Genomic DNA, 12,931 nt, shown 5'->3' with positions numbered 1-12,931 from the left:
ACAGGAAAGGGATCGTATAGTTTTTACTGTTGTATATGTAAAAGAAAGAAAGAAAGAAAGAAAGAAAGAGAAAGAAAGAAAGAAAGAGAAAGAAAGAAAGAAAGAAAGACTGAAGAGGCTTAAAAAGGGAAAAGAAAAAATAAGGCTCCCCAAATGTAGCCTATATTTGAGCTGAGGAAGTTTTCAGAATGTGAGAGGCCAGCCAGGCAAAGGGACATCTAACCGAATTATAACAGAATAAATAAATAAATAACCAAAAACAATTCAACCTGCCAAAAGTATGGGAAGTGATGGAGGTGCCATCATGACCAAAGATGATGATTTCAGGTTTGGCTGTCATTTAAATGTAAAAAAGTTTGGCCATTATTATGGAAATAATATATGTCCATCCGGGTGAATGTATATCTTAGAAGTTTATTCAGAAGAACAGCAACAAGCAAACAACATCTACTAGTCTAGCAGGCTTAGCCTGTATCACTCCAACTTTCTCTCTCAGTACATCTCTCTCTCGTCGTCTCCATCCCACTCCCCTCCCCTCAGCTTCTCCGTAGGTCCTCTCTTATACCTCAGAAGCAGGTCCACAGATAAACATATAAACAACAATACAATACAGACGCCCTGACTGTCTTGGCCGTCGCCCCCCTCCTGAGACAGGAACTACCCAGTGATACCTATTCAGGCCCAACAGGGTCTCATAACAAACAATAGGTGTGACATGGTCTTTTACATACAACTTGATCAAAGGGTTGATTGGATTAAGGCAGGCTTTCAGGCCAAGGTATCGTTGCTCACAGACACAACCAGACAGACTAGCATGGAACAATATACTATATAGATTTGAGTTCATATTTCCCACAACATTCCAGAAGAAGTTTAAGAAGTAGTGGAAAATTGCAGCTTGTATAGATCAGCTATATTCACTAGTTTGTGTCCTGGACTCACGGGGGAGATCAAATTTCTCTTTTGGGTCTTGACTGAGCTGTGAACCACTGGTCTACCGTCTAGCCAACAGGAACAAAACCTCTGAGGCAATGACTCAGACGCATCCTTGACCTGGTTGTCACTTGTCACCATGCCATAAACTGTAGAGTAGTGCCAAGCAAGCCATAATACCTTTCCTATAGGAAGCAGTCATGACCTTGTGGCTGTTAAACTAAGCATTAGTAGCCTATTAAAAATAGAATTCTAACACGCCACTGCATTCACAATTTCACAAACCAACATGTCCTAAAACATTTTGTGACCAAAGGCTTTCTTACAAAACGTGTAGGATTTGTTTTTTCTAATAACAAGGCAGTATGCCTTCTGTTAGCTGTTCACCCTGTTCACCCTGTTAGCTGAGTCCGAGACATTGAACTATTGGACGCCCTGTGTGTGTGACTTTGTCACAGGGAGGAGGGGGCTGAGGCCTTAACCTTTGAACACACTTCATGGGGTACTCACTACAGATATAAAGAGAGAGAGAGAGGGTCAGAGAGGGAGACAGAGAGAGGAGAGAGATATAAAGAGAGAGAGAGAGGGTCAGAGAGGGAGATGCAAGCAGAGGGGATCAGCAAAAAGTGATGCGTTTTTGTGGAATAGAGCTAAGGGCCTCTACAGACGAGGACGATTTCGTCCTCGTCAGTTAACTGAAGGGACTATAGTAACTTTTAACTTGTACATGAAAACAAAGCAAAAACTGAAAATCAACCCAAGTAAATTAGGGTGGAAAGAAGAGGAAAGAATGAACGAGCGGCCAGCAGCACTTCCGGGCCCTCAGAAGAAGGGCCGCAAGGCTTGGATCAAGAATGAGGTTTTTCGAGTGGGACTCGCCGAGACCCTGTGCACATATGTCATGATGGTAAGAGAGTTTATTTCACCTGCAGAGAGAGTGAACTAATGGAACCACATGTACCATTTATGGGTTGTGGTTTGATTTGTTCACTCTCTCTGGCTCAGGACTTTACTGTGAAGAATTTACTACGCAGGCTGGCTGTGTACAGTGTACAAGCTTGTAGAATGATGGGCTATTTTTGTTCTATTTATACTTAGCCAACCATGGTCCAGTTTACTATCTAAGTCTAGAGGGCTTTTACAAGTGGTTAATGTTGTAAGTTTGGTGACATACAGAGTTATCTACGGCTTTTCCTGAATCACACACACATGGTATAGTCTTTGAACACCATGTGCTTGCTGTTGATTAGGAATGTCAAAATCCATGACCAGCCTGGTGATAACCATGCATGGCCCTCCCCTGTCCGGGAAAACACTGGCTTAATTGTCTCAACAGCATGGCATTGCCACATGTTGAGGTCACGTGTTAGCCACCTGTCATATCAAAGCCTAAACTTAGACCGCTGCATGACACACACACGCGCACATGCGCGCACTGTTCCCATTTTACGGACTGTGTAAATGTGTAACACAACCTTTTCCACCACTGCCCACTGTGCATAGTTACACTTGGAGTCACATGCAGGCACTGGACTTCACCTCCTGCAGTTTTAAGGAGATTTAACTCTCACTCACTTCACATGGGTGTGATCTTTTAAATTCTGTCTTACTTTTCTCTCCTTGCCCCCCCCCCCCCCCCCACCCGTAAACTTTTGATGTGACAGTGACACTAAGGGTCCTTTCAAGCGGGCAGCGATTTAACACGCCTAGTAATTCATTCGATTTTTTTTGAGTGGTGCAAACCACTCCAACAACTGGCTTTGTTAGTACCCGTGTGTGTTTGTGTCCGTGCACAGGTGAGCATGGTTGCTATGGTTAGTGTGTGACGTCACTGACATAGCTGATCAGACTATATAAGACCATGCACCACTCAGTTCACACGGGTGTGATTTTTTCTGTACGTGCGGAGTCGAGGGTTGACAAAGCAAGTGTATTTATGTGGGTGCGGCCCCGTGAAATTGCCGCGCGCGTGTTCGTTTCCTGCACACGTCCGCGGCTGACCAGACCTGGAATCTGTTTAGCTTTTTTTTTTTTGTTACGCCCCTGTTACGCCCCTCTTGAGCAGACCTGTCGTTGATCCAGACAACTGGCCTTCTGACACTAATGAATGATTGTGATGTCCTCTTCCAGGTGTTTGGCTTGGGTTCTGTGGCCCAGGTAGTCACAGGCCAGGGAGAGTTTGGCCAGTACATCAGCATCAACCTGGGCTTCGGTCTGGGCGTGGCCATGGGAGTTCACGTCGGAGGGAAGGTCTCAGGTAGGTTAATAGGGATGAAGTGAGCTGACCACAAAGTTAAAAACGCAATTTAGATAGCATGTTATTTAAACAGATAGGCTACCTGGTATCAGACCAGAGGCCGATTCTATACAAAATGCCATCTGAATCAGTTGTCACAATTACATTTTCTTTCAAAATTGTCCAAAACTAAATAGCAGATGTACATACTTGCAGCACGGGACGAAGTTACGCGGTGTGAGCCTGTAGATCTTGATCTTTGAATAGCCAAGGCTAAAATCTAAAATGACACAGATGCTTCCCCGGTTTTAATGGGTTAAATGTACAGATTGTTATTTTGATTGCCTATTGTTCAGAGTAGACCGACGGTAGGTTCTTTACCTGTGATCTTTACCTAAGGAATCTTACAATGACACGGCCAAATGGCGACGGCAGGTTGTAAGTATTTAAAGTTACTGAAGTGTGCGATTCCGACATAAATAACCTTCACTCTTCCGTTGTACCAGGGGCACATATGAATGCGGCAGTGTCGTTTACCATGTGCGTGTTTGGCCGTCTGGCGTGGAGGATGCTGCCGCTGTACGTTGTCACACAGTTTCTGGGCTCATTCCTGGCTGCCGGGACGGTTTACTTGGTTTACTACGGTAAGGACACACACGTCACACACAACGATGGAAACTATATTTGCGTGATTACATCAGAATAAATGATCAGAATCAATCAAATTTTCGTGTCAATTGAATATTTCCATTTATTGCCAAATGATACAAAAGAAAGACTATAAAAGAGGTAGATACCAGAACAGAGATGGATAATTATGAAACATGTGACAAGCCTTATGCCCAAACCACACTAAAGGGTCACAGCAATGCAACTCCTTGCAACTCAATGAGTGTGGTTTACCTTAAAACGGTTTTGTCCCGACACGACGGTGTGGTTTGGGCTTAATTAGTCAAAGCACACTAGCACAGGGTAGTTCTTACTTCAGTTAATGAAAACTGCAGTGTGCCCACAAAACATTGTATGCATATCAGCAGATTAAACACTATACTTAAACTAATTGGCTCCATAATTTTTTCCCTCTTCTCAAACTTTGTCATGTCAAGAACCCCCAAAATTGATCTATTTGGCCGTGGACCTAGAGCTGAAATTATTTTGTGCCAGGGACTGGGCCCATACCAGATCTTTGGTGTCAAAATGTAAAAAAAAAAAGAAAACATACTCAAATGCATTCAATTTAAGGTTTTCAAGGTGTATGGAAAATAGCACATGACACAGAACCTAAACCACACCTCCAGCCGCCATTTCGTCAGTCTTAGTTTTACCGGCGAGATATCCAAGATATCCTCTTCTCCGAAAATCAAATTTATTTCGAATGGCACAGGTATGAGATGTTGTTATTCCTAGCTTGGACAATCTTTTAAACGCCGACTCCCTGGCACCACCAAACTGCAGCACATTGTTCACGTAGTAGGAAAACGCAGACAAGCGGTTCGCTCTCCCTCTGAGAGCGATGGCCACAGCCGCACAGGCAGTGAGCTGAGACCTGTTCCTTGTGATGGTGGAGAAGATGGAGGAGATGAACGGAGCCAGGCGCTTCAGGTCACTGTCCAGGGCGGCGAATGAAAAAGTCTTGAATTGATCCGCGGGAGAGCGGCGCAGCACGAAACTCTGCTTGTGGTCACAGAGAACGCGGCACTCTCCATCGACAATCTGTAGGAATCCAGGTTTCAATTCCTCAACGAGATACGAGTGCAGTAAAATCTGCTTGGCTGCCGTCCTCCACTTCCCCTTGGCGAGGTGCTCAATGATTCCAGACACGTCTGTATCACACTGTAGCCTCACTCTTTTGCTGGGGTACTGGATATACACCTATGAGAAGGAAGGTGAAGCAATATGACTGGCACGATTAAAAACATTTAACTTGGCAATAAATTAAGTAATTGCGATTAACAATGTAATAGTTGAAAAAAAAACCCCGCCTTATTTAGGCTTCATAATCAAAAGTTGCACGGGTCAGATATGACAAATAACTTAAATATACAGACATTACTGACATATTTAATCATTTTATACTTTCAAAGAAATGTGAAAATGGCGGAAATAACTGATGCTTACAGCTTATATCTGCTATTTTTAGAACATATTTTAAAATGTATAAACATTTTTCAACAAGGAAACGATTATGATGATTATGCAACATAATTGTGATTATCTCAAATAATTGCAATTACTTTGTAAGTAAATTTTTTTTAAAAGGTGCTATATAAATAAAGTTTATTATTATTATTATTATTATTATTATTATTACAAGCTCACAATGCCTCGCATTTGTAAATCAGCTATTTTTTGGGCCAATGTTTTACCAGTTTTATAGTATAGTTTGTTGATTACTTTTTTTGTTTGTCATCTAAGCACTCTCACATGTTGAGAACCAGAGTTACATACCTCTGTATTACTAAGTCTTTTCTTGTACTGGGGGTCTGGATACCTCTTTAATGCAAATGGGTTGATGGGGGGACCTTCAGAGAGGCTGATGATGGGGAGACCTTCATTGTGGTTGATGGGAAGACCTTCAGAAGGATTGATGGGGGGACCATCAGAAGGGTTGATGGGGGGACCTTCAGAAGGAATGCCACTGTCCATCCTCATCTCCATCTCGTTTATATCCTCCTCCTCGACAGCAGTGTCGTACTTGGCTTGGCACTGTGCTTGGCTGTTGTGCTCTGCCTGCCACTTTTTCAACGTGGTCCAACATTTCTCTACTCTCAGTAGCGCATTGTAGCACCCGGCCGCGCATATGCGTGGCGACAGACCGGGCCGGTCCACCAGGGACACCCCGACGCTGGAGAACCGTCGCCACAGTGGCTGCGTATTAGTTCCAAACAGAGCACGCATTGCCTGCAACCTTCCCTTGCTGTTTAGTAAACTCACCCCACACAGCCGGCAGGTGTACTGTACGTCAACTACAACTTGTACACTAGTGTAGCTGCCTGTATCTGTCATGCTGTCACACATGTTTGCGGTAAAATGTTTGTTTACATTCTCGAGTCTCGAACTATAGCTGCAGCAGTTTTGTTTATCAACAAGTGAGAAACAAATGCATGATGGAGCGGCGCTGGCTGATGACGTCAATTCCTTAGCAATTGTCACCAGACTTCTCGACTTTTCCTATGGAAAAAGTAAAAAGGCTGGTGGTTTGTTTTTCTGTAAAAGTAGCTTGTTTCTGAAGAGTATAGCTGCTTATTGTCTCCACCAGGCCGAAGGCTTGGGGAGAGAGTATGTTTTGCACTCCGTCCGTCCGTGCGTCCGTCCTTCCGTCTGTGACCAGCTAATCTCCGGCACCATTAACCCGGTCGATGCCAAATTTTGCACACACACTCCCTGGATGCCAACGATGAACCTCTGCCCCAAAATTTCCAGAACGGCCTGTTATAGCGCCACCAGGAGGCCGCTTTGTGCAAAACAAGTTTTTGGACAGTACACCTACAGATTTCGTCCAAACATCACGCAAATTGGTACACAGTCTCTCTAGAGCCATTCAACGAAACGGGTCTTTCAGATTTCTCAGACTCCATCCTGATTGGCTAATATTGGCTTCCAAAGTTCGCAGGAGTGCTCAGTTTCAAACAAAATGCTGCAAATCATGAACACATCGTCTGATTTCCGTGACATTGCGCACGCACATTCCCACTAGGCCGAGGAAGAAATGAAACGTGAACATTTTCAACTCAGCCTCAGTGATGTAAATAGGTTTTCAATGTAATGAGTCGCGGGATGCAGGGATGGTCTTTTAGATGAGTCCCAGGGACATTTGATGAGTCCCATTTTTACAAATTGCAGCATTTAACTCCCATTTCATTTTATATGGTTATAATGTGGTAAACTATTCCATGTAGAAAACAGAAGAAGAAATGATTATTATAACTAAAGCTAGCAAAATAAACTAGAATAAAAAAACAGTACAGTAGTAGTGCATCCCGTGGATGCATAGGTCGTTGTTTTATTGCGTCCCTAAACTATAAACTGCGTTTTGGGATGCAAAATGCACCCTATTTTAATCTCTGCAGCCTCATGCGCTATAACTGGCCGAAAAGTGTTTTTACCTCTAACTGCACGGATCTGTGGATAACTTTGTATGCCAACTCCCTAGAGGCCAAGGAAAAACCTTTTCCTGGAATTTTTCACATCTGCTCTTTATAGCGCCACCAGGAGGACGACATATGTAAAACACATTTTCTAATATTACTCCTTCAGATTGTATCCAAATTTCACGCAAATCGGTACACATGCTCTCCATAGTCATGTGATCAAGACGGGTTTGTTTGATTTATCATAATCCACCCTCATTGGCTACGATTGGCTTCTAAACTTTTCAGGAGTAGCCCGCTTTGTACCCGTTTTGTACAAATCGCCACAACTACTCAACGCAGCGTCCGATTGTGGTGAAACTGTGCATGCGTATTCCCACTAGGCTTTGGAAGAAATGCCACTTGACAGTTTTCAAATCAGCCTCATGGTGGCGCTACAACAGGCCAAGCCACGTCACACACACACACACACACACACACACACACACACACGTTTATATTGCTCCTAAACATTTTGCCAAACATCACACTCACACTCCTATCCTCCTGGTGGAGACCTGTGCCCAGAAGCTGGGCACTTTTTCTAGTTTGGGCTTGCTTCATAATGTTCCCAATGTTCCTTCATAAATGTCAAGAACCTCCAATAGCCTATGTATTTAAATTTGGGCACGGAACCCCCATCTGAAAATATTTTGTGCCAGATATTAAGAACAGAATTCTAGAGCTCATACAAGATTTGTGTTGTTTTGTTACAATGTTTCAAAAACAAGTTTTTAGTTTAATTTAGTTTATATTAAAAGTATAACTAATCATTACATTTAACATTACATCCAACCTTTCTTTTTTGGTTGATCGAAAAGGCATAGACCGAAGCTCAAAGATGCCATTTAAAAAAACGTATTGCAAATCTACAAGCGCTGTGAGCTTGTAGATTCGCTATTTTGAAAACATTCACATATTATCAAATGGCCGATGTTCATAGCCAGCTAAATACTTCCAATAGAAAATATTAATATTTTCAATAGATCTCCAGCTGTGCTCCTTCAGGGGTCACCACTAGTGAATCATCTGCCTCCATCTCCCCCTGTTCTCTCACACCAACTAAATTCATGTCCTCCTTCACACTTCTTTCTCTAGTCTAGGCCTCCTGCCTGGCAGTTCCAAACTCAGAATCCTTCTACCGATATAGGCTATACTCTCTATCCCTCCTCTGTCCTTTGTCCAAAACCAAATAGATAAATAGGCCTATTTAAAATGTTGAATAGCATATAAAATCCCAAACGAATGCTACTAGTAATTGTTAGAGTTGTGTGTAATGTTTATTAGATTCACTGGTTGAACATTTATTCTTGGAGGGGAGGGCATCGAGGCCCCAAAATGGAGGATCGAGGCCCCAAAACCAGTGTACAAGACCAGCGGTACTCAAAGTGGGGTCCAGGGACCCCCAGGGGACCAGGGGTCCTTGAGGGAATTCCAGCATCACAATCATTTTAACCATTTCATTAATTTATATGCTGGCTATTAAAAAATAGCAGACCTTCACTATTTAGTTTCACGGGCAGCGTGGCACGAAGTGACGCAAGCTGACGTGGCACTCTTATCATCATGACGTAAAATAGACACTGACGTAAAATTGTCCATTCATTGTCAATGGGAATTTAATGTTTGTGTAGGACAAAGTTTGTGAACTTACACTGACTAAAAGCTGGATATAGGAGGGGCTAGCACCCCTCAAAAATCTCAAAACATATTTGGAAAAATGTGAATAATTTAGCTTAAAAAACAAACAACCCCACAAATCTTCTCTTCTGGGCGTTGCTGGCCAAAAACCTTCTCAGATGGGGGTCTGCGGCCAAATCAATTTGGGCGTCCTTGACACGAAAAAACAAAATAATAAACGCTGAGAATGACCTTCTCTCACTTACTATGTGATTACAGATGCCATACATGAGTTCAGCGGAGGGAACCTGACAGTGACCGGTTCCAAAGCCACGGCTGGGATCTTTGCCACCTACCCTGCACCATACCTCACTGTACAGGGTGGTTTAATCGACCAGGTGAGCATGCCTATGCTTACAACTAGCCCAAGCTGGACCCCCTAGCTGAGAGAGAGAGAGATGAAGCATGGACACATTGCTAAAGTTCTATTCTTTGGCCTCCTGTAGTAACTCTGACTCTGAGGATCCCCTAGGGATCCCGGACCCCCTGTTGAAAACCCCTGCATGGCTTACTTTCAAAATTGCGGAAATAGCCGATCTACAAGCTCACAACTCATCGCATCGCAAGGCATTGTGAGCTTGTAGATCATGCTATTTCTGCTATTAATCTGAAAATGTATGAATACTTTTCAACATCCAAGCAATTATGACGATTATGCAAAAAGAAAAGAAAAAAAGAAGCAATTACCTCATATAATTAGGTGATCATAATAACAGTGGCAGACAGCACACAATGCGTGTGTGTGTGATGTATGATGGTGTGATTATCTCTGTGTTTGACGCATGTGTCTGTGTTTGTGTGTGTCTGTGTGTGTGTATGTGTGTGTGTGTGTGTGTGTGATAGATGATGGTGTGATTATGTCTGTGTTGATGCGTGTGTGTGTGTGTGTGATGGATGACGGTGTGATTATCTCTGTGTTGACGTGTGTGTGTGTGTGTGCCACTGCCAGGTGTTTGGCACGTTCTTTCTGCTGCTGTGTCTGATGGCTCTGACGGACCGGAGGAACCAGCCCGCGGCGGCGGGCAGCGAGCCCCTGGCCAAGGGCCTCCTGGTGCTGCTCATTGGCATCTCGCATGGCAGCAACAGCGGCTACGCCATCAACCCCACCAGAGACCTGGCGCCCAGAGTCTTCACCGCCATGGCGGGCTGGGGAACGGACGTCTTCAGGTAATATATATCTCTCTAGCGGGACAGTGCACTTATATACTTGCGTGTCATGGACCCCAGGGTCCCCAAACTGATGTGTTTGGCTGCGGACCCCCATCTGAAAAGGAATGTGCTTGCTTTTTATAAAAGCAATGTTTTACCACTTTTGCCGTTTTTAACCCTAACCCTCAAGTGCCTGTTTCATGCACTCAAAATAGCTGATCTACAAGCTCAGAAAGCACTGTGATGCAGATCTGCCATTTCAGGTGTGCATTGCACAAATCAAGCCTAAATACAGTATATCATGATGTTTACTGTATAACCATTAAAAAAAGAATTCTTGGCCTAAAAATGGTCCTCACAATCTATTTCTGAAATTCTACTATACTTTGTGTGTGTAGTGACCCGGGTAGTGTAGTAATACTGTACAAGCACACGCACGCACGTCACACGCACACTTAAATACAATACAAAAATAAAATAAAAAGTTTCGAAAGAGCAACGTTTGCTTTTGTGAGATACTCAATCTATTTTCTCTTTTCTCTCCACACTCACACACAGGGCTGGAAACGCATGGTGGTGGGTGCCTGTAGTAGCCCCCCTTGTGGGAGGGGTCATGGGGGCAGGGGCCTACAAGGCCTTCGTGGAGTTGCACCATCCCTCGCTTTGTGACCAAGGGCAGGATGAGGGCAGGATGAGGAGGAGCAGGAGGAGCAGGATGAGGAGGGCAGGATGAGGAGGAGCTTACGGACAAGTCGCAGCCTCTGGAAAAGCAGAAGAGCATCTGTATTGATGTGTGTGTATGAGGCCCTAGCAGTGAGATGTGTGTGTGTGTGTGTGTGTGTGTGTGTGTGTGTGTGTGCGTACCTAAAGTATGTGTTGTTTGCATTTTAGCCGATAACATTCCATGATGGGAGAAAATGAACATTGATTTAGTTTTTCATGGAGCAAGAATTCAGGAAAGTCAAGCCAGTTTAATTATCTGAAAGAGAATGAAACCCCATAAGGCTGACGGGAAATGGGGGAGAGAGATGGGGGAGTGACATGCAGTAAAGGCCGTCGGGATCGGGAGTCGAGCCCGCGGCACACTGCCAGGCTCGGGCTGCCGGCCAAGGTGCCTGGACCACTGAGCCACGGCCCAGGCCCCCACACACATTTCTGTGTTGTATCCTACTGTAAGACCCACTTTTATAGGAAAGCCTTTTTAAACTGATAACCAATGTTTGCTTTTAATTCCCTTGATAATGTCATTTTATTGCTGTTTGATTGTTATGTAACACTGTTGTTTGTATATTGTTAAGCACTTTGTGACACTGTCAAAAAAGGTGCTATATAAATAAAGTTTATTATTATTATTATTACTCGATCACCTACCAGTGAGGAGGAATACCGGACATCTCACCCCGGTGAGTTGTCTTTACTTTTTGACATGTCGGGGTGAGTTGTCTGTACTTTCCGCTGGGGCGAGTTGGGCGAGAAAGTACGGACAGCTCACCCCGGAAAGTTAAGACATCTCACCCCAGTGAGTTGTCTTCACTTTGCGGGGTGAGTTGTCTGTACTTTCCGTGGCACCCATTACAGTACAGTAGGCATAATTCAATTTCGGATCTAACTATCGGTTCCTACAGACGTGCGCAGTCACGGCTAATTATTTATTTATTTAACAGTAAAATCCGGTGAAACACTTGTAAGGAGTAGAGCGTCTCTCTCTCTCTCTCTCTCTCTCTCTCTATGCAGCATTGAGGGGGGGGTCGTTTGTAGATAATGTTTGCGCTTCAAAGGCAGAGTCTCACGGCTGTACAAAGTTGCTAATTAGACTCACAACGGACGCATGATCAATCAATCACAGTTCTAATAGGCCTATAGCAGACCAAGGCTACACAGGGCAATCTGGCCCAGTTGTGGAAGGACTTGGAAAGGAACGATCTGACCATCATGGACATGCTAACGATTGCTTCTGAAGTGAATGCCCCAGTGTGGAGATGAGCACACTGCACTGCACACAGCACAACTTTTGACCAAAATGGGACTGCACACTGCACTGCACACAGCACAACTTTAGCACAACTTTTGACCAAAATGGGACAGCACACTGCACACAGCACAACTTTTTTCTTCTATCACTGAAGTGTTTTTGTAGATATGACAACTTTTTAGTGTTTTTGTAGCAAACTGATGTTTTTAGATATGACAACTTTTTACTAAATTTTGTAGTTAAATTTTTTTCTATACTTTTTCTATATTTTTTGTACAAACTGCTGTTTGAACTTTGTTTACAATGTTTCTATATTTAAATAAACTACATTACATTTGACCGTACATTTGGGTCATCCAGGGTGTGACCCTGGGTCATCCAGGGTGTGACCCTGGATGATCAACTGACGTTCTCGGCAAACATCGCATCAGTGACAAGGTCCTGCAGATTCCTCCTCTACAACATCAGGAGGATTCGCCCCTTCCTCACGGAGAAGGCAGCCCAGGTGCTCATCCAGGCTCTCGTCATCTCCCGCCTGGACTACTGCAACTCCCTCCTTGCTGGTGCTCCGGCATCTGCCATCAGACCTCTGGAGCTTGTTCAGAAAGCTGCGGTTCGTCTGGTGTTCAACCGCCCCAAGTTCTCCCACACAACCATCCTTCTCCGTTCTCTACACTGGCTCCCCGTAGCGGCCCGCATCCAGTTCAAAACCCTGGTGTTAGCCTATAGGGCAGTGAAAGGAACAGCTCCTTCCTACCTCCGGGCTATGGTCGATGCCTACACCCCTGCCCGACCACTTCGGTCTGCCACCTCGGGGCGACTGATTGCCTC

General features: G+C 44.2%; 1 protein-coding gene across 1 annotated transcript; it reads left to right on the top strand.

Annotated features, from left to right (window-relative positions):
- Positions 1 to 1,723: 1,723 nt before the first annotated feature.
- On the top strand, positions 1,724 to 10,867 carry LOC306934891 (aquaporin-7-like; the record flags this gene model as incomplete). The annotated part of the gene is made up of 6 exons (XM_079517700.1): positions 1,724 to 1,840; positions 3,064 to 3,190; positions 3,676 to 3,813; positions 9,199 to 9,317; positions 9,929 to 10,146; positions 10,687 to 10,867. 6 exons carry the CDS (start codon positions 1,724 to 1,726, stop codon positions 10,859 to 10,861), a joined length of 894 nt encoding a protein of 297 aa, XP_079373826.1. The 3' UTR covers positions 10,862 to 10,867.
- Positions 10,868 to 12,931: the final 2,064 nt, after the last annotated feature.

This window comes from Electrona antarctica (genome assembly GCF_951216825.1).
Source record: "Electrona antarctica genome assembly, chromosome: 13".
Lineage (NCBI taxonomy): Eukaryota > Metazoa > Chordata > Actinopteri > Myctophiformes > Myctophidae > Electrona > Electrona antarctica.
The sequence above is the reverse complement of the archived record's forward strand: the minus strand, read 5'-3'. Positions and strand labels throughout refer to the sequence as shown.